Source organism: Cupressus sempervirens, chromosome 2 (genome assembly GCF_028749045.1).
Source record: "Cupressus sempervirens isolate cs-2001-9-10 chromosome 2, ASM2874904v1, whole genome shotgun sequence".
NCBI classification, from domain to species: domain Eukaryota; kingdom Viridiplantae; phylum Streptophyta; class Pinopsida; order Cupressales; family Cupressaceae; genus Cupressus; species Cupressus sempervirens.
In genome coordinates, this window is record NC_143119.1 from 31,848,658 (window position 1) to 31,872,080 (window position 23,423).

The window sequence follows — 23,423 nt, forward strand, 5'->3', positions numbered from 1 at the left end:
AGCAAAACACTAAAGGTATGCCCAAACAGAGCCATAAGGGGTGACAGGAGTGCTGATGCAATGCTGATATCAGCAAGTCAGCATAAATTTGACGGTCAAATAGACGTTGAGGTAAACAATGCTTGAAAAATGACCCCTACCAGAAAAGAATCCATTTGTTGGAAACAAGTGCCAAAAAACAAAGAGTCAATGCTGGAAAAGTCTGGTGGCCAATAAGTAATGTGTTTATAAAACAATTCACAAAACACCAATACAAAACTGTGAGAGGATGACATGGAAGCGCAAGCCAAGAAATAAGTGCCAGAACAAAAAAGGCATGTTGGCCCATGCATGAGCATTTACACCCAAAAATTGCGTCGGTACATCATTGGCTCAAACAAAATGTGAATCGCCTATGATGGAAAAAACATCCATTGATTGCCCCCGTAAAAAGGCACTTCTCCCTAAATCAAAGGCAAGAGTCACGATCAAAGATGGCTCAAAAAACCACCCTAAAAAATGCTTAATAACTTCACAAAAAACTGCAATGTGTGTACAAAAAACCACTAACATGAGAAAATCCGTCCAAGATGGGAGGCCAAGTGACGTGAGGCCCTAGAGGGTTGCAGAAGCCAAGTTACACAGAATGCAAAAAGTGTGGCTTGCACTAATTGTGATCAGAAAAATCCTAGTGTGGGGCAATAGAATGACGTCTCTCCAAAAACACACACTTCAACACATGCTCAATCGTAGGCCTAGAACATTGGTGCTGAACAAGACCAAAAAAATGCAGATTGGACCGCTCCTCGTGGGCGATGCATAAAACAGGCATGCGCTATTCCAAGGCCAGTACAATGCAATCGCTTGGATGACACGGTCTTCAAAGGGAGACCTCCAACTCGACACCCTCCAATTCTCAGCGCGCTGAACAAGGGTGGTGAGAGATTATGCGCAGGCCCCAAGCAAAAATGGGTGCATCTCCCACAAAATCAAGCGCTTAAAAAAAGCGTAGAACTCGAAATATCGCTGACCACAAGGTACAAGGTAGTGCAATTGGTGAGACTCCCCACAAAAATGTACATACGGCAGTGAACAAAGCTATCAACAGGTATTAGGGGAGCGTCATCCAAGAAATTGCATAAAACCATGCGCAACCCCAATCAAAATGCCACTACGTGCTAATGGAGACAAATCAATGCCCAATGCAAGCCTTAGACCAAGTGGGGGAATCGACATAGACTGAACACAAAATGAGTGCAACCCCAAGGAAAGAACGCCATTGTAATGAGAAAAAATGTCAATGTCCAGGGTCAAATGCCCAAAAACATTGAATGCCCAAACCTATGGTCAAGAGAAGCCATGTGGCGGATCCGAAACCTATGCATGTGGCAAAAATGAGGGAACACAAATATGGACGTAAGGAAGGCCATACAAACTCCAAGTTAAACAGACGAGTGATTAGCTCGAGTGCATGAATGGCACCAATATTGAAGGCATTGACGGCTCCACAAAACAGTTGCAACCTCCATGAAAAAAAAATTGCAAGAATAGGTCAAATCATAGGAACCCAGGCTGACAACACTATCCACCAATAAAGATCACCTTTTTGTATAGGAACTTTATACCAAAAAAAAATCCATGTACTAGTTTTAGAAAAAAATCTCCACCATGCCTGAAAAGCATGTCCACAAAAAAATTTGACAAAAGAATCAAAAAGAATTTGACGTATATTTTTTTCATAATAAAAAATATATCGCCGCCTCACTTTGCGTGCCCAAGTCAATATGGCCTAGATGTAAAAATAATTTGGTTCAAAGTCAACAACATCCAAACTATACGTATGTTATATAGAAATGGGGGTTTTCGAACACTCTGAGCTCAACGGTGTTGTTCATTTGGCTCAAAGTGCTCTAAAAAATAGGTTCCCCCGAGATCCAATACAAAATCCTCTGAAAGCCACAGATCTAAAAACCGATGTCAAATCTCTCACATACAAAACAAGGGCATGAAGATCTGGAGCTCTAATACCATGTTGAGGTTGATGAAAGATCAACCCCACAGCTCCCCAAAATCACCTACATGCAAACACCTGTCACAAAAAGAAGCAAAAGCTATGGAAGCTAGAATCCCCAGATCCATAGATGAGACATTCTTGATGAGCAAAAAGATAAATTGCTATAATGAAAAGTGAATTGGTAAATTACAAAGAGAGATCAATCCTTATAAAGGAGATCAAAACTCTAAAAGGTAAAACCTAGGTTGCAAGATAAAAAATTTAAAAGAATTAATTATTATATGCCCAAAGTTTAGCTTGAGTAAACTAGAGATAATAAGTGACTTAATAATTAAATCAATATAATTTAATTAATAAGAAAATACTTTATTACTCTAACAAAGAGGAATGAGATAACAACTATCACCACCTAAAGTGGAATTCTCCTATACCATGTGCTTAATATAGGCGCAAACTCCTAGGTGTCTCAATAACAAACTACTATCAATACATTATCTTAAATAAGCTTAAGTAAAGTGTAAAAAATGAATATTTAAGTAAACTAACAGTTCCAATTGCATTTATTTGGGGATTGTCAAAGATATTCATAATTTAGGGTGACTGTAGATGACAACACCTCTAGGAGGATGTTACATTGTAAATAGGAATCCTTGTGGACAATATACACTAGGGTTATTATGTAAATTGTAAGGGTACTCCCTGTGGCTGTAAAGCATATTGGTAAAATAATCAACAACAATATCAACTTTAGATGTGTTTTTAAAGTATAGTTTAACCTTAGGGGTTTGTCAAATTTGTATGTAACCTTTGAAACTACAATTGTAGTTTGCTTGTGACAATAGTTGTTAATTTACAATTATTTTGATTTGGGGCTATGTTCAATTGGCAAGAACTTTATGTGGGGAAGTATGAAGTCAGAAGGTCTAGCCTTTCCCTAGCCCCTGTGTTAACAGACGACACATCATGTATGTATCAGCCTCAACATCACCAATCACACTAAAAAATCTACCCCATGCACTAAAGTTTTTGCAATCTTAAAAAAGTTACCACCACCCTTACCCAACACCATTCCTTAAGTATTGCTTACAACTATATTGTGGTTTTAATTCATGCAAAGTCTATTGCTTGTACAACAGATTTCGCCATATAATTGTTCAGTCTTTTCAAACACCATCTACAAACAATTACACCATGTTTTTAGTTAGTCTCTTTATTATTACACAATTTTTTTTAATCACCATTCAGCTACAATTACACAAATTATTTTCAAATAGGTACAATTATGAAAGAATTTATGTCCATCTCTTTCATGCTCTCTTTGCATTATGTCTATATTTTTTCATATTTATACATCTCGCTTTTCCTATGGAGACCTTACAAATAGAAGCTACTTGATCTCATTTTTAAAAAAGCCCAACCCGGTTTTTTTTAATAAAATGTAATATTATATTATATGTAATTCTCATGGAAAAATAAATACATACATATTCTTAGACTATTTTCAATATCTTTAGTATGTCTCTATATTTAGCTAGTTCATGTAAAACCCTAGTTAATGGCCATTTAGGCTTTCCTTTTTGTTTTTCTCGGTTAAGTTTATTTTTAGACTATTACAATTAGCATTTGTAAACTCTATTTAAGAGTTCCTTGAAAAATAAAGACATATAATATTAGAATATTTTTGATATCTTTAGTATCTCTCTATATTTAGCTAGTTCTTTTAAAACCTTAGTTAATGATCATTTAGGCTTTCCTTTTTGTTTTTCTCAGTTAAGTCTACTTTTAGACTATGTTATAATTAGCATTTGTAAACTCTATTTAAGAGTTCCTTGTTGATACAATGTTATTCCATTTTTTTTGTTCATTCGGTCTTTAACAATTTGAGGGTATCAAAGCAGGTCGATGGGGTTTCAAAATTGACAAATGTTTTAATCAAAAATTTGTAGCCTCCTCTGATATGGAATTTTTCTTCCAGTAATTAGTTTTCCTATTTTTTATTAGAATAAAAATTCATTGGAGGATTTTTTACAAAGTTTGCAGTATGACTCAAACCCATCTAGGGTTTATTGCAAATCTATAGTTGTAATGTCCCCAATTTTTAAAAAATAGTTTATATAATTAACGGTCCCAAAATTTAAATAATATTATTTAGACCTTTAATTATTTAATAAAGGGATCCAATTTTTATTAATTATCCATAGGTGTTTGTCATGTCGACACTCTTTTATAACCCTCGAGGGTTTTCTCCGAAGGGGTATTTATTTATGACATGTATGTAGTTGTTGGTATGTGATTTGGATTATTTCTTTGTATTTGTGAATTCCCGTTGGAGTTCTGGATTGTTCGCCATTTTGCAAGTGGAAGATCTTCACTACTAGACTATTTTGGTTTCGGTGGGACTCAACCCTCACCCTATTCCGTCACCTAAAATACTTTGCTCGGCTTTGGCAAATCGAAGCACCATCTTTGTCTACGAGTATTAATTGGAGGTTACCAGTAATCAATATCTATTCATGCTTGGCATTTATTTGATGGAATTGGTGTTCTAATATTATTTGCATCTAAGTTTGTATTCTCTTTCCAATCTCTGTGCAACACCCCCCATTTTGTGCACTATAAGACATTGTTGCATTGATATTGTACGAACAATACAAGCTGCCTCACCTCCAGACAAAAATCACCTTTGGATAGAAATCACCCACGAATAGAAAACACCTCCAAATAGAAATGCCTCCAAACAGAATCACCTACTGACAAAAATCACCTCCGAATAAAAGACACCTCCGAACGAAAACACCTTTGGATAGAAGTTACCTCCGGACAAAAAACACCTCCGGACGAAAACACCTCCAAGCAAAAGTCACCTCCAGATGGAAACACCTCCAAACAGAAAACACCTCGAGACAAAGATCACCTTTGGAACACTACAATAGTCATAAGCATAGTTGGAAAACTCGCCAAATCCAAAAACTTGCCGAGCCCTCCAAAAGTTTAATCGGGAAAAACTCGGCCATTTAAAAAAAAAACTCGGGAAAACTCGGGAACCTAAAAAAGCCGCTAAAATTTAATACAAAATACATTTTTTTGCAAATTTCAATGAGAAGATGCATCTAATGAGTTCATTATAGAGAACACAAAAGAAAGAAGCAGGAGTTTAGATATATATAAATGCATAGTGGGTACAAAGTCACATTCTCATGCTGAATGCTGATGGCGGAAAGCATAATAGTAAATAATTTGTGTCAAACTAGAAGTAAAAACATCATTACAATCACATTTTCCTCTTCCTAGCTCTACTAGCATATTGTAACTCTTTATCTTACATAATATATATAGGCTTTTTGCCTTTTGTTTTTAACAAAAAAAAAAAAAAAAAAAATTTAAAGAGTTTTTCTGAAAAACTCGCCGATTAGTCGGCAATTTTTTCCAAAAACTCGACGATTTTTTCTTGCGATTAAATTTGGGAAAAACTCGCCAGTCCCAAAAACTCGGCGATTAGTAGAAACTCGCCGATTATTCGGCGATTATGCCAACTATGGTCATAAGTATTTCTGATTTTTTGCAAGTCAAGGCCCTAATAAAAATCTTGCCTCAAAAATCCGACCATAATCTATAGTATTATATTTTCATTTCATCTCATTTTTAAGGGTGGTGGTAAGGAATTTTTTGGAAGGTAGCAAACAAGGATAAAATGTTTTGTTTGCATCCCAAACCTTGCAATTTTTTGGTAATCAACATCTTTTCTTCTAGCAAACCATGGCAAAGCTAATAGTGACCTGGTAGTGACCTAGTGCTTTTTTGGGAGCTTTTTCCGATATTTTAGTGGTCAACACAAAATATTTCAGGAATTTTTTGTCTATTCTGTGTGTCGCAATTTCCGATTTCTGTCAAAGATATTTTGGCATTTTTCTAAGGTTTGTTGTCTCTTCTTCTAAGGAAACCACCCTCTCTTATAGGGCATAAGTCCTCTTTAGTTATTCCTCATACTTCTTCCTAGCATTAATGGATTTTTTGACATAGTCCTCTAAAATAATCCAGCAATTTTCTGAGATTTTCAACTTCTAGCAACTATGATATTATCTTTGGACAGCCTTCTTTTTTTGTGCAACCCTAAATCTGCAATTTTTTTGGGCTTCTAACATTAGGGTGTTCTATTTTACCAAAAAAATCTGATGTGTTTAATAATTTTTTCCCTTAGGAAAAATTGGGAGGATTTTAATTATTTTTCCTCAAAAATTATCTGTTTATTCATATTTTTTTGCCCTTAATTATGTTCAGTTGGGTTTTCATAAATTTTCCCCTAAAAAAATTCAGTTGAGTTTTACTATTTTCCTCAAAACCGGAGTCTTGTATTCTCTAATCAGTATCTCTGCTTCTATCTTGTTTTAATTGATTTTTCTCCTCAATAATCATGTTTGGTTTTGGTTCATTTTCAACCTCAAAAATCATTTCTATTTTTTGTAATATAAGAAGTTTACATGGGATGTTATTCCAATTCTTTTACCTTTTTTTGCAAAAATGTTGCTTCATAATCTTCAAACAATAGTATCATACAATTTGTTTTGGAACGTCCTGTTCATTTGCTAAGTTGGGAGGGTTTGTCAATTTTCCCTCAAAATCGCACCAACTCTTCTCAGTGTGTATCAATGCATATCTCTATTTCCAGGGAAGGACTGCTCAGTTATCCAGCATTAAGTTGGTGTTTTTGTAATGATTTCTAGTCAATGGTTTTGTCGATTATGGAAGGGTCAGTGAAAGAGTCCATAGCAAACTCTACTCTCACACCAACAAATTATTCTGATGAAGGGGGCCACCTTCTTCGGCATTTCTTTTTCTAGCTACAATTCTGCAGTATCATAATGCTTAGTCTGTGATTAAAAAAATCATTAATGTTCTACACAATCTATAGACCTAAGAAATATTTCATCTCAACAATCATACTCATCTCAAATTCATTCTTCATTTCAACAGCAAATTTGTCACTTGCTTCACCATTACCTCCAAAGATTATATCATCCACAAATATCACAATAATCAACAATCCATTCTCAATTTCTTTCAAATACAAATTGCTATGTACGACCTTTAGCAAATCCCAACTTTGCAAAATATTTGTCTAATCTCGCAACCAGGTTCTAGGTACTTGCTTTAAACCATAAAATGCTTTCTTCAATCTAAATACCATATCCTTTTCTTCTATCAAAGGAAATCCTTCAGGCTGCTCCATGTAGATTTCTTCTTCAAGTTCTCCATTCACAAATGTCGACTTCCCATCTAATAAACTTTGAACTTCTTACTTGTTGCATAAGCCAATAATATTCTTACTGCTTCAATTCTAGCAACAAAGGCAAATGTAGCTTCATAGTCTATACCTTCTTGTTGTGAATATCCTTTAAATACCAATCTTGCTTTATTTCTCACAACCTCACCTTGTTCATTCATTTTGTTTTTGAAAACCCATTTAGTTCCTATCACATTCTTATCTTTAGGTCTAGGAACAAATTCTCATGTCTCATTCTTCATTACATGATCTAGTTCTTCCTTCATTGCTTGAATCCAATGATCATCCTTGCATGCCTCATCTGCACTTTTTGGTTCAACTTGAAAAATCAATCACAATTCGTCATGTACTTTGTTTCTTGTCATAACTCTTTTTTCTTTGCTTCCAATAATCTGATCAAAAGGGTGATTCTTTGTCAAATTTCTGTTAGGTGTAAGCATTACTAACTCAACTCCTACTTCTTCTCTAGGTTCAGATCTCGGTTCTTCTCTTTGTTCAACAACATGAACATCATTCTACAAATCATTCTTAGTCTCAAAGAAAGTTTCAACATTTTCTATGATAGGGTTAGGATTAGCTTAGTCTTCATCAAAATTATAATCCAGCATTCTTTCTTTGACTCTAAACTTTTCATCCACTTTAAATTTGCAAACTCAACAATAGTCTTAGTTCTTTGATTAACATATCTATAAGCTTTGCTTTTCAATGAATAACCAAGGAACATACCTTCATCACTTCTTGCATCAAACTTACCAATATCATCATTTCTCTTTATGTAATACTTCCAAAAATTTTGAAATACTTCACTGCGGGTGCATGTCCAAACCATAATTTATAGGGAGTCTTGTTTGTACATTTTCTGATTTGCACTCTATTCATTGTGTATATTGTTTTATTGATTGCTTCTCTCCCGAATGTCTTTGATACATCATTCTCAAACATCAAGGCTCTCGTTGCTTTTGTTACAAGCCTATTTCTTCTTTCAACAATTCCATTTTACACAAAAGTCCTAGGTGTTGATAGTTATCTCTTAATGTCATTCACTTCACAAAATGTGTTAAACTCATTTGAGGTAAATTCTCCACCTCTATTTGATCTTAAACATTTAATCTTCATTGCAGATTCATTCTCAACTCTATTCTTAAACAATTTGAACTTCTCAAATGCCTCAGACTTTTCTTTAAGGAACGCTACCCACATCATCCTAGTGAAGTCATCAACCACCTTTCACCGTAGAATCCTCTTGTTCTAGTAGGACCACTCAAATTTGTGTGAACAATCTCCAATTTTGTTGTAGTAGAGAACTTCTTGCTAGGAAAGGAAACTTTCTTCTGCTTAGCCATAACACATTCTTTGCACACAACATTAATAGGCATCACAATTTTAGGTAAATCTCTAACAGCAAATGTACTGCTAGCCTTCATAATATTATCAAAGTTTATATGACAAAATCTTCTATGCCATAACCAACTGTTATCCACCTTTGGAACTAAACATGTCGTCTCTATAGGGTTTAACTAAAAAACATTACCCCTAGATCTTGTACCAATGCAAATCAACTTACCATCTTAATCCTTGATAATGCATGTCTTCTCGTGAATTGTAACTGATATCCCATATCAGCCAACTGTCCAACACTCAATAGATTATGCTTTAATCCATCAACAAAATAAACATCATCAATGTTAGTTTTTCCATCAAGTGTAATAGATCCTATTCCCTTGATATGACAAGCTGCATTGTTACCAACTCTGACAATCCCTCCGTCATGACTATTGAATGTAACAAATTTATTCATGTCACCAGTCATATGATGCGAACAACCGCTATCTATGATCCAATTAGATTTTTTTAAAATTTGCAAAACTAGGGCTTTCTCTTCTCTGACTTCTTTTATAGCTACAAATCCTAACTCATCGTCACTTTCATTTTGAACTCTTTCATCAGATTCATCATCTTCATTTGCATACAAACAATCTCTAGGCCTTCTAGACTTGAAATTCCTTTTATACTTTTTCTCTCTTTTAAAACGCTTAGAAGCATAATGACCAAATTCATTACATGTCCAACATTTAAAGATTTTCTTACCTTCCGGTTCTCTCCTTACAAGTAAGGCAACTCCTCCTTCAATTCTTCTATCCTCCTCACACTTGGATCCACTGCTGCTAGCATAGTCTCCACTAATGCTTGCACTTCTTGACAGGGAAGGGTGAACACTCAATGCACTAAAAGTTGTTTTCACTCTTGGCAATTCTCCAAATTAATTCAAGCTCACTTTTGTTGCTTCCAATCTTGCAAGAAGAGTCTTTCTAGTAAACTTCTCGGTACAAGGTGTCGCTTGCTCGATCATTTGTGTTGTCTGCTTGGGTGGCAGTGTCAAAGTTTTCAAGATCTTCCATACAATCTCATCTTCATCTTTAGATCATTTGCAAGACTTATCCTACAATAATTTTTGATATTCTACCAATGTAGCTTCTTACAGATTCATCTTCCATCATCTTAACATCTTGAAACAAACATATCCAATTATGTAATTTAATTCTCTTAGCATGCACATCACCTTCAAAAGTAGATTCTAAAGTTTTCCAAATTGAATGAGATGTCTCTAAGGATTTTACCTGACTATATTTGTTTTCAAGAAGAGCTGACAATAATGCTTCTCTGGCAAGCATATTACACATAAATAGATCTCTTTCAACCTCACCGCATTCTTCAACTTTGCTTTCTTCCGCAATCCTCTTTCCATTCTTTGTCATCAGCCAATATCTTGGGCCCATATATAGCAGATGAGTCTTCATCTTCTCTGTCCAACTGTCATAGTTAACTCCATCGAACTTAGGACTTTCTTCTCTAAAATGACCCACCATTGATCTCCTTACATTGTTAAGCTTTTCCTTCAAGGACATGATGCTCTGATACCAATTGTTAGAAAGTAAAGTCCACCAAGATAACTGAAAGGGGCGGTGAATCAGTTATCCAACTATTAAAACATTTATGAACCTTATTAATCCTTAACCATGTGAACGATATAACCAGAAACCATAAGAAGATACACATACACAATAACACTAGACATGTTAACTAGGGAAACCCTTGATCAGAGGGAAAACCCCAATGGGGATGTTACCCACAAAATGATGTACTAATATAATAGTTCCTTGTAAGAGGATGGACCCTGTTAGGAGCCAATGCAATACATTCATTACATATCAATCCCTGTTACGAGACTTTGACTCTTTGTTAGGTGATTCCAACCCTATTAAGAGTTGTGTCAACCCTGTTAAGAATTGTAGATGATAAAAGGACACACTGTCAAAAACAGCTTCAAGGCAAGACCACCGAACACACTATCCAACTAATCTCTCTATTATTCCTTGCAAAAAAAAATAAAAAATGAAATAACTTAAACTCCTTCTCTGTCCTCTTGACAAGACCAAACGTCTTCAGACCTTAATACCAGAGCTTCCAACTCGCAACACATTGATCCCTTTGATCGATTACATGCATTTACCAAATTCGCATCTCCAATACAAGTTTGCTTGCTCACATTCATTACACACTTCATCACAAGGAAAATAACCTTCATTTTTACCATATCCACAAAATAATTCTTTCAGTTGGCCTTGAGGCTTTATCAATTAATTATAATAGGACCTTATTAATATATTACAATTCATTACATCTTTTCGCAATTACAAAACATTGTCGGCTCACAGTGAATACAACTTCTCATACCTGTGACCTCTAACCTTGCGCACTTGTTGACGTCATCATCAGGTTGCCTACTGTCATTGTCTAACTTTGCTCGTCACAATTCTATCCCTATTAAGAGATGTAATCCAAAAATCTGAAACCGCTTCTTAGGTACTCTGTTTGCACATTGTCCTCTGTAATTCTTGAATAACTCCTGCATGTCTTCGTCTCTATGCACGCGCACTTGTCCACTTCATCAAGACACAATGCAGAACATATACTCAACTACACTTGACCTTATCATCAATACTCAATCCATACGACCTTGTTCTCTATCTGCTACTCTGTCAATCCTTACACAAATAATAATATGTTGACATCAATAACAAACATAGTCATGAAAGCAACATGTCAATAATGCTAACAAACTCTCCAATGCTTAAGATACTCCCCCAAAGGAATACCATCAGCATTCATGCAAATAGTAACTATTGCAGCCAAAAGATACATTGAAGCATTACCAATGTTTATAAATTACTCTAAACAAACCATCTGATAACTTCAGCAAGCATGTGGCAATAATGTGGTGTAACAATTATGGGGTTCATATAAACATATCAATGTTTCAAAAAAATCATCAAATAAAATATCTCATGGCTCCAACAGGCATAACAATCATGGAGTACATTTGAGTAATAAGCAATGTTCGCAAATTGTATTCAAGGGCATGTGGTGAGATTGTGGCATAGTAACACAAGGTCGCGCCCCTCACCCCCCCTTTTGTCCTTCGCACTAGGGACTTGGGGACTATGTTCCTCCGTCCCCATCGTCGCCACCAGATTCCACCACCTCTACAAGATGGGGGGACTTCCCGATGTTAACTATTTGCTGATTTGGCTATTTTTGTTCAATTTCCGATGTTCCAATTTAACGCAATGTTCAAGTATTTACTCTTTTACATCTTTATATCTTATATTGCAATGCATCTTTTCATAACTAGCATTTTAAATACCATATGCATAGTATATACAAACCCCTGGTCACCCATCATCATCCCCCCACCATCCCTAAATTAAGGCCCCTCTATCCCCAGGTCCAGAAAACTTGTCCCCCGTTCCCCCTTTCCCTCGTCCCCCCATCCCACGTGGCAGTGTAACTATGGATCATTGAGGCATAACGATCAAGGGATGAAACTAAGCACAATGAATATCTCATAGCTCCAACAAACAAGCAGGAGAGTTCTGGTGTAACAAATGTCAGGCACATTTAGGCAATGAACCTTGTTTATTTACAAGTATTTTTCCCTAAACAAAATCTCCCTTAACTCCTGCCGGCATGTGGTGAGGCTGTTGTATATAGACAAATGTGGTAAATTTGGGCAAGAATCAACGTTTACCGTTCTGCTGAATAAAATATCCAATAACTCTGACAAGCATGCCATGAGAATGTAATATAACAAGTATATGGTGCATTTGAGGAGAATAAATATTTACAAGTCATTTTTACTACACCAAATCTGCCTATCTCAAGCGGACTTGTGAATATAAGGCATTAAATTAGGATCAATGATCACATATTATTTTCTCCAAACAAAATATGTCGAGATTCAAGCAACAAAGAGACAAGGCTGCGAAGTAACAAGTAGGGAATAGGTTTGAGCAGAACTACTGTTTGAAATCATGTTGTTACTGTAATAAATATTCCATTGTTTCTAGCAGACAAGTGACGAGTTTGTTGTATGATTAGTAAGTTAAAGAAACGATCACTATTTACAAATCTAAAGAATGTGAAAAGGCACATGTTAAAGGTTGTGGTATGATGAGTGCATCGGAGCAATGACCAATGTCCGGAAATTTTAACAAATGTGGAGCCAGTGACCGATACATATCCTACAATGTAGATCAAACTGAAAATCTTTACGAATCTTAAGAATTTATATCTGAGTTAATCTCAAATGGCATCAATAGCAACCCATAACCTAAGCCAAGATTTACCAAGTTAAAAAAGAGCACTCAGAAAATAAAACGGATAAATTGGCTAGAATTCAGGCAAAGTTCGATTGACATGGTTTCAAAAATATCCATAAACTCACCCGAGATTTGCGAGTATAATGAACAAAACAAAGAAACAGATAAATCGGCTTACCCGTGTGTTCTCAACAGGCGGCGCTGCTGCGCGGAAGTGCAAATTGAAAGCAGAGAGACTAGGCTTGCGCGCTGAATCCTGAGGGGTTGACCAGGTTTAAGGCCGTCCAAGGCAAAATTGGCTTCGTCGACGTGCTCCATCATCTCCCCTGATTCTTGAGCCTCCATCAGTGTCGATGTAGGCGGGCAAAGCCCGCTGGGGAGCTTCACTTTCTGCTTCGCCTCCTGATTGCCATTATTGCTATAATGCCATGAAGATGAATCCTGCGAAGAGGGACCCATAGAGGAAAACCCCAAATACTCTTGTGAACTGCTCTCCTCCTCACAGTCTGAAAATGTTGTCCTCGCTGCATTTCGGCTCCGCCGCTGATACGTCCGCACGATCATCTTGCCTGCCCACCTCTCTGTTTCCCACCTGGCTGTAAGTGTAAAGAGTGTATATGTTCTTCTGCCGAATATATATATCAATGTGCATATGTTGCTCTACAGAGCATATATAAAATCCTGTAGGTGTGTATATATTGCTTATCCTTGCTTTGGCTCGACTCTGTTGCGTTTTTCCCTTGCACCCTAGCTCATCTGTAACGGAGCTGAAGCAAAAGGGTGCAAGCCACGAAGTCGCGCACCCGGTCTTAAATTACCTGGGTATATATACAATGTTTATATGTTCATGTTTTGTGTTGGGGGGGTCGTGTATATGCCATCTGCGAGCCGTCCTGGATTTGGACTGCTCCCTTTTTGCGCTAAAAATGTAACATGTAATATTCCTTAACAAAACAGAACAAAAGAAAAAATTATACAAAGCGCTTGCAAAGATGTTGAATACGCAAGGCCCTTCCCTTTCTTTAGTCAACACCTTTATGTTCCTTCTCCTTCCCCTATGGGATAGGAAGATTTTAGATAACGAAATCTTATAGGTCAAGATGTTTGGGTTTGATTGAAATGAAAGATTTTAATAAAATCTATAAGTGCAAAGTAGACTATGGGATTGTTGAAGAAGGCGTTAAGCACTTTGTAACTTCTTTTTGAGATTTCTTTTTGGATAATATATTTTGATCTAAGATCAGTCATTATGTCTAGGTCTATTTATTTGAATAAAGTGTTTAAATTATCTCTAAAATATCTCCATAGCTAGTCGGATGTTATTATATGTTGGGTATTTAATTAAAAAAAGTCATTCTATCTTTAACACGCTCGTATTGCAGAATAGGCATATTGTTTTTCCTCATTCTTCCTTCGGTATCATCCATCTCCATGTTTCACACTTTAAATGATGTGAGTAACTTCTAAGTTGAGCTATGATCATACCTGCTCTTATGTATGATTTTTCCTCGTGGTCTCCTTTGGAATTTTAAAATAAATCTTAAATTTTTGATGAAGAATTAAAAACTCTTTTAAATGTTTTAATAAAGGATTATTCAAAACATATTAACTTGATAAGTGCAACAACCTTAAATGATAAATCTTAAACATCATAATATCAATGAGTATCATAGCAAATTTAAATGAAACGTGTAGATCAAGACTAATAAGGCATAAATTTTCAAAACATAGATGCTCACATCTTTATATGTGATGAGCTTATAAGTAATGTGGTCTATGTAAATGCTTAGAGACAATGTATCATATTACTAGGGTAAAGTTTGTCTAGGTTAGACCCTCATTTCAACTAGTTTTACAAATGTTGTGTAAAGCTTCAAAAATAGCATATACAAGTGTGTAGAATGTATTTATGTAAATTATTTGAATTCTTCCCCTTTTCTTTTAGAAATCAAAATGTGCACTAATGGTTTTCTTCTTTTCTAGCATGTATTACATGGGTTTTACGTGCATGAATTTTATGTGTACATTTAATATCTTCGAACATATCATATATAAGTAAAAATCCATAATCCATGAGTTTAACTATATGTTGCTTTTGGATTTAATTGTGTGTTTGTGTTTTGCAAACATACAAACACAATTAAATCTATAATCCATGAGTTTAACTATATGTTACTTTTGGATTTAATTGAGTGTGTGTTTTTTGCAAACACGCAAACACAATTAAATCCAAAAGCAACATGCAATCAACATATCATATAGACATGCGCAAAGACAACTTATAATGACTACTAAAATAGGGTGGAAATATAATTTGAATTTTGACATTTCAATTTGATACTCATTCTCATAAATCGTGAGATCGGTCCTGAGTAATGTTAAAATTGTCTAGGGAAATGAATAAATCAACCTACACAAGAAGTGGATGTATTAAGGTGAGTATGAATAAGGTGTGATAAATAAGGGGTGAAAGCTTTGTCTCTACACATGGGTATAACTGGGAGAAAATACAAATGGATATACTGTGGTAAATTGGCAAAACCTGGCATAAGAGTGTAATATCTACAAGCAATATTCATTTAAATTCCTTGTAAACACGTCTTTGAAGTGATATTCTCTAATAACATTACAATAATCCATATTATTTTTATCTCAATGAAATGTCTTTCTTTATTATGTTCTTGTGTTGCTTTCAAACTTCCTAAGAATGAAAAATATGACTTTGATGGGAGTGTGTGTGGGCAATCAGCATTTCAGTTTATTTTAATATTCTTGCATGCTCTCTACATTAGGTGGAGGCGATAAGTCCATGAATGATGAGGGTCAAAATGGGTATAAGGGTTTTTGTATCTCGTCGCACCCTTTTGTGTTACATCATGAATAGCTTTCCTTTGAATATATGTCCCATGTAAATTTGGGTTGTGTTCAAGATAAGATGGTTCCCTCTTTATCCTTAAATTTGGCTCCTATATAGGGTGGATTACAAGTTGTTCATTTATTTTATGATATGCCAACTTCACAAATTCTTTCTCTAGAGTCAATTGGCCAAGATTCCTCTACCCTAAGTTTTGGCAATCCAAGGAAGGTTATTTGAATGTATCCTTATTTGATTCCTTACCTACAGGATGAGAGCCTTAAATTATCAAAATCAATTTGTAGGTGTTTATTGGACTCTTCATAGCAATGGAAGATTGACAACTCAATGAATTTTAGGGTAGGAAAGCATGTTTGTCCATCCAACTTGCCTCTAATATCCTCCCTAACGTGGCTTGTTTCACCTTGCACTTTTGTAATCTAAATCCCCCTTTCTTAATCATGTTTTCAAATTTGATGCTAGAGATTTATGTAGGCAACTTCATTAGCAACAGAGAATATTTTATATAGGTAATGCCCTTATTTGTATGTTTATGACAACAAGGACAAATTTGCAAGACCTACATACTTGAACCAGTGATATCTAGAAAAAATACATGATTGATGAAATTAGAATTTACCCTTGTGTTAGGGGTTTGAAATCTTGGAATTTGAGTCAGAAGATGATAGAGATATTGTCCTCAACAATGGTCCCTAGTTTTGTAGTGGGAACCTGTTATGCATGAAATGTGTAAAATAACTGAGCTTTTAAAAAACCTAGGCACCAAATTCATAGAATAATAATAACACTATCAAGATGATGGAATTCTACACCAAATAATAAAAAATCTCTAAAAATGAACATGTATAATGAAGTTGAGTGTTTGATGATGTACTTTAATTTATTTTTTAAAAACTCAATATGAGGCGAGCCAATTTTTTTAAAATAGCTTAACACCATCAACAGAACATGGGGTTACGTTTATTGATCAAAAAAAAAAAAAAAACATGGGGTTAAATTTGTTAGAGTCAAGGTCATCAAAAGATTTTTTTTAACTTTGTTCATGTTGATGTGGTAAACACATGTTAACATGTCAATTTGAGTGTGAGACACCTAAAATTGTCCTCACTCAATTAAATAAATATTAATTTAATTATTTCACTTATATTATTTTTTATCAAAAGTATTATATCTCATGATTAAATATTTATTTAATTATCAAGTTCCCAACTTCTTTCTACTTTTATTTTAGATAATGGGTTGTAGCTTATATACTTTTAATTTAGTAAATATTTATAAACCTAGATCAATGTGGGCACAAATAGGAAAGAACCAAGCAAAGAAAAACTTTGACCTTGCCCATAAAAAAATAAAAATAAAAGATTTACAAAATTATATTGCTTTACAATTTTCCTATTAGACAATTATAGGACGATGTTAATAGTATGACTATAAATATGTTTCAACTTCTCTTCTTCGACAACTTCTCTTCAACTACGATTCCAATAGTAAATTGGTCAAACTTCAAGACTTTTGGAATGACCTTTTGGAATTTCAATATTGTACACCATGTACCTACATGCTACTTAAAGACATCCTTCAAATTTTTTGACACATTTGTTACTGACCAAGATAAAATGCTAAAATAAAATGGCTAGAGTTTCCTTATGAATTCTCATTTCAAATGTTACCCTACTTAGGAATTCATTGATGTATAGATGGAAACATTTATGTGACTTCATAGTCTAGCCCTTATTAAAATACTAGCGATTGCACCTAAGGTTGCAATAAGGACACCAAAGATAAATATGTTATGTTATAATTTTGGTAATAAAATGACATTTACAAAAAAATTTGATTCCATATATATATATATATATACACATATGTATACACACACACACACACACACACACATATATATATATACATATATATACATGTATATGTATATGTATATGCATATGTGTGTGTGTGTGTGTGTGTATACATGTATACATATATGTATATGTATATGTATATGTATACACATATGTATATACATATATATATATATATATATATATATATATGTATATATGTATATGTATACGTATATGTATATATATACATATATGCATATGCATATGCATACGTATACATATATGCATATGCATATGCATAGACATATATATATATATATATATATATATATATATATATATATATATATATATATATATATATGCATATGCATATGCATATATGTATATATACATATACATATACATACATGTATACCTATCTACATATATATATATATATATATATATATATATATATATATATATATATATATATATATATATATATATATATATATATATATATATATGCATATGTATGTATATGTATATGTATATATGTATATAATGTGTATGTACATACACATACACATACATATATGTGTGTGTGTGTGTGTGGGTGTGTGTGTGTGTAATCTTTCATATATTTTTAGTTCAAAAGTACTTTTAGAGCAGGTAACTAATATTTAGACAATGAATAGAGAATTTCCCTATTATGTAATAAAAGTAAACAAATTGTTTTGAATTAGTGGTAAGCAATTCATAAAAGATATTTGTGTCAACTTCGTAAGTCACACATATTGAAACATGTATAGCTAGTACTTGTAAGGAGTTGTGAAATTATGCTATCAAGTGTATGAATATACAGAGTAAAGTGTAATATGAAACAATGGTGAAATTGTGATATGAATATCAGGATTTAACTGTGTGATTTTGAGTCAAACTCGATGACCCATATTTCATGAGTAGTGATTCAACATGAATCCATCTCTCATGAGAATAAATGGAACACTTAGCACTCATTGGATCTAGGTGATGCTCACAGGGGTGAAGCACCGGGACTTCCCGGGAGGTCACCCATCCCAGTACTACTCCAGCCTGAGCGCGCTTAACTACGGAGTTTCCTCCTTAGTTAAACCCAAAGCTTGCAACCCCATTTGCAAATGGGGTTGCAAGCTTTGGGTTTAACTAAGGAGGAAACTCCGTAGTTAAGCGCGCTCAGGCTGGAGTAGTACTGGGATGGGTGACCTCCCGGGAAGTCCCGGTGCTTCACCCCTGTGAGCATCACCTAGATCCAATGAGTGCTAAGTGTTCCATTTATTCTCATGAGAGATGGATTCATGTTGAATCACTACTCATGAAATATGGGTCATCGAGTTTGACTCAAAATCACACAGTTAAATCCTGATATTCATATCACAATTTGACTAGCAGTGGAAATTATCTCCTACTTATCAATGGTGAAATTGTAAAAATTAGTTACGAAAAGAAATATAAACATGGTTTTAGAAAACCTACCATTAAGTGAAGACAAAAGTAATATGTGAATGGCATAAATAGGAGGTGGTTAGAGTGTTGGTGTAAATAAGTATTCACTATTTACACTTACTTAAGTTTATTTAGGTTAATGCATTATTTTATTATTTTGCATTATTTTATTATTTTTATTTGTGAGACACTTAGGAGTTTGAGCACCTTTGTGAGTTGTCATGTTGACAACATAGGAGTACGCAACTCTATTTTAGCACATGGTGTCTACAACATTGTTTTGCATGTCACACCTTTGTAGGCTTATCCTCTCATCATCGCACATACTTTCGTGCTTAATGGAGGATAACCCATATCTGGTGGACATGTGTCTGGTTGTTGACATATCATGTAGCTGATTCTGAAGCATTCTAGATGTATCTCAGGGGCCTTTATATACAGGCACTCCTAGTGTACTCTTAACATGGCATATTGAATATATCGTCATTCTAATCATACTCTCTCTCTCTCTCTCTTGGTCTATAGTTGTGCTTGTGTTTGAGTTCTTAGTTTCTAGGTGAATTTTACCCTTAGGAAAATTCTTACATAGAGCATGATGTGGGCCTTAGGAAATTTAATGTTTAAGGTAAATTTAATCCTTCATGAGCATCTTTAAAGCATTAGTAGTAAGGGGGCAAAATTGAAATCAACATACATTTAGTATATTACTAAATAGAAATGTTGAGTTATCATTTGACAGCAAAGGAATTAAATTAAAGAAGCAATTAACACTTGTGAAGAGTAAATTACTAAATTTATGGATCTTAAATAAGATATCTCAGATGTAGAATTTCGTTTTTTAAACCAGTAAACTTTTTTTTTCCAGCAAAAGTGGACAAGCCACTAAATATATATCATTTAAATATATTAACCTAATTCAAAAGCTCAATTGGGAAAGAATTAATAAGAAAACTCATAATCATCGTTGAGTACAATAGTTTAAAACATCAAAATGTATAAACAATATCCAATTCGAGGAAATAATGAAAGCAGGAAACATTACTTTAGTTGACATTTGAATGGGAAATATAAGTAATAGAATAACACAAGGAAGCCGAATATATAGTGTGAATCTTAAATTTGTCTATGTTGGTTTCAATGTAAGTTCCTTGAAGTTTTTCTTTTAACCTGTATGTAACATTTGCAAAAGGAAATAGAATTAGGTGACTCTTTGACTCTTGAAATAGTTGTGAAAGTTAGTCCTTGGCGATCGATGTTGCCAATGTCAATTGTGGCATGTTGCAATGTTAGTCCTTGTGATTTGCATATGGTCAATGCCCATGCCATTTTAAGAGGTACTTGTCGATGAAGTCCACAACTTAACGGTGTTATTGGCACATCCATTGGGTGATTTGGGTCTCATGGTGGGCCTATGTAGTTTCTAAAGTGGACAACAATGAAAATTTGGAGTTGTGGTGGTTTCTCATTGGTTGCATAAACAATTTTTTGTACTTGTCCAAGTGCACCTTTAACAAGGCCTATCTCTACCCACAAATTGGAGGCTAACATGACTTCTTGCCTAATACATAAAATAATCTCTGAGTCTAGTCGTTCATCAACATCATATAAAATTTTAGAACCTCTAAGTTGTTATGCAACGCAAAGGGCTACTAGCATTGTTGAAGATATTAACATTGGTTTATTATGTAACAAAACCATTTCATTTGTGACAAATAAATGTGTAGATTGTTGGAAACTTGATTGTTGTTCAGAAGTTAGGGAGAAGCTTGATCTTGTCATTATAAATTTCCATATAGCAATCATTGGTGTTGTGTTTCATAAGTTTGACAAAAGCAATTGAAAGATTACTTGAGCACCATCTTCCCCATTTTGGCAAAAAAATTTCCACAAAGTAATAACTATGCTAAAGTTGTGTCATCGGGTTCCCCCATAAGAAGTTGAGGCATACATTGGAATGTCTTTCACTGGTGGTAATTGGCCCAAATCACCAAATAAAAGCATTGAACGACCTCCAAATTGGATGTTGTTTTGGCATGGAAATGCTTCACGTAATCGTCTATCAATTTTTTTCATTAGCTTTGGCACTATGAAACTCACTTCATCAATTAGAACATGCATAGCTTGTTGGAAAGAAGCAAGTGATCAACCTTGCATTGATGTCATTTCTATAATTAGAATCCGAAGTGTTGAATGAATTGTGGACGCTTCAATATTGAATTTTGCTACCCCTGTTGGTGCAACAAGAAGGAGTGGTGATGGCCCATTTGGTGTTGATTTGATTATTGTGTTTTTGATGCATTTAATCAAGTGAGATTTTCCTGTTCCTGTTGTCCCTTGAACAACCCCATAAGAAGTTGAGGCATACATTGGAATGTCTTTCATTTGTGGTAATTGGCCTAATTCACCAAATAGAAGCATTGAACAACCTCCAAATGGGATGTTGTTTTGGCATGGAAATGCTTCATGCAATCATCTGTCAATTTTTTCCATTAGCTTTGGCACTATGAAACTCATTTCATCAATTAGAACATCTATAGCTTGTTGGAAATAAGTAAGTGATTGACCTTGCATTGGTATCATTTTTGTAATTGGAATCTAAAGTGTTGAATGAATTATGGATGCTTCAATATTTAATGTTGCTACCCCTGTTGGTGCAAGAAGAAGTGGTGATTGCCCATTTGGTGCTGATTTGATTACTATGTTTTTTATGCATTTAATCAAGTGAGATTTTCCTATTCCTATTATCCCTTGAACAATCATTTTTAGTGGAGATTGCATTGTGGTTGCTTGTGCATGGGAAGCAATTATATCATTAGCCATTTTTTGCTCTAGTGATAGAGTGTTTCCAAATTTTTGGAAGTATCATGGGCTACATGAAATGTTTTCCAGTTGGAGTCAATGAAGGAAGTTGTTATAACTTCTTCAAAGGTATTGTTATGACATTCTCCTCAATCATGGTTGATATCTATGTTGTGTCGACCTAGCATGTTTAGTCCATCAACATAAATAGGCTCTCCTAGCTATAATTTGAAAAGGACCTGTCATTCATCGTGATTATCTTCTTCCATAGCTTGTGTCTCCATATCTAGGATTTCTGGAACATCTTCTTCTGTAGTTGTTTCATTTGATCTGTGTACATGTCAAGTACTATACATGGTCTTGAAGCTTTCCTAATGTTGTATGATGTCTTCTTCTGTATTTACTAAATCTTGTTTAATGTTTCTGAAAGGGTAGTACAACATTAGTTCTATCCAACAGAATGTATAAAATGAGCTATCATTCCTAGCAGGGATAGTGGTGAATCTTGGAGAAACTCAAAGCATTGCCCTCTTAGATCATTATTTTGACTCTCTTTTTTTGTGATTAGCTCTATAAGACCATTTTTGAGTTACATCTAGAAGTGATAGTGTTTCTAGGTGTAGTGGCCAAGACATGTATATGTCAATATGACTTGGAGATATTGTTGTGGATGTGGGGGAAATAGAAATGTGATCTATAATTTTCTTATGGACTGAAAAAGAAACAAATGTCCTATTACAAATGGACAGGGGCAATTTGAGTAGGAGGGGGGATGTTCTTGAGCTCCAATGTCTCTTTCAACAAGTGAGTCAGTTAGTATTCTTCTAAATGCAAATTTTGTTGGTCTATCTGATGCACAATTAGTGGATACACGAGATAACATTGAATGATATGTTTTAGATTTGTGTTTAGCTTTTGAGGCATACTTTTCTATATATTTGAGAAATGCATTTATTGATAGGACTGGTTGATAGTCTACATTGGCTCTCCAAATGGACAAAATTGGTGGGTTGTGTAGTTGAGGCAGTCATCATTTCTAGCAGCATTTATTTTGGTTGACCATTTTCTGCTAAAGAGATGTTTGATTTGTCTTGCACTGGCCAAGGGCCTTTGTATCGAAAAACCATACTTGATTTCTTCCTTCCAAGACAAGTTTGTGATGTACATTCTGTATGTCATTGGACACGATTAACTAATTCAATGTAATCATCAAGAGGGTTTCTTGTTAAAATCTCTCTTGTTTGTTGTAAGAAAGGATCATCTATTGGTGAACGATGAATAACTTGATTCCTACTTCCAAAGGTCCATGGGTTCCATGCAGAGACATATTTATCAATGTATTTGATTGTATTTTCAATAGATTGTTGATTATTCTGATCCAATTTGTCAAAATTTGGTGCATTAGGAAGCCAAATGAACCCATGGATATGTGCAGAACCTTTGTGCTACCATTCATACATGAGGGAGAAAAAAATTAGTACATAATATATAAATGGGTATAAAA

At 34.5% G+C, this 23,423-nt stretch overlaps 1 protein-coding gene across 1 annotated transcript in view; it reads right to left on the reverse strand.

The window, feature by feature from the left end:
* The window catches only part of LOC149570932 (WAPL (Wings apart-like protein regulation of heterochromatin) protein), a 147,508-nt gene extending 133,773 nt beyond the window's left edge, over positions 1–13,735 (reverse strand). Inside the window, exon 1 of the mRNA XM_089812481.1 lies at positions 13,113–13,735. Within this exon, the coding sequence (XP_089668607.1) occupies positions 13,113–13,498 (386 nt within the window). The 5' untranslated portion in view covers positions 13,499–13,735. The remainder of the gene's footprint in view (positions 1–13,112) is intronic.
* Between the last annotated feature and the right edge of the window lie 9,688 nt (positions 13,736–23,423).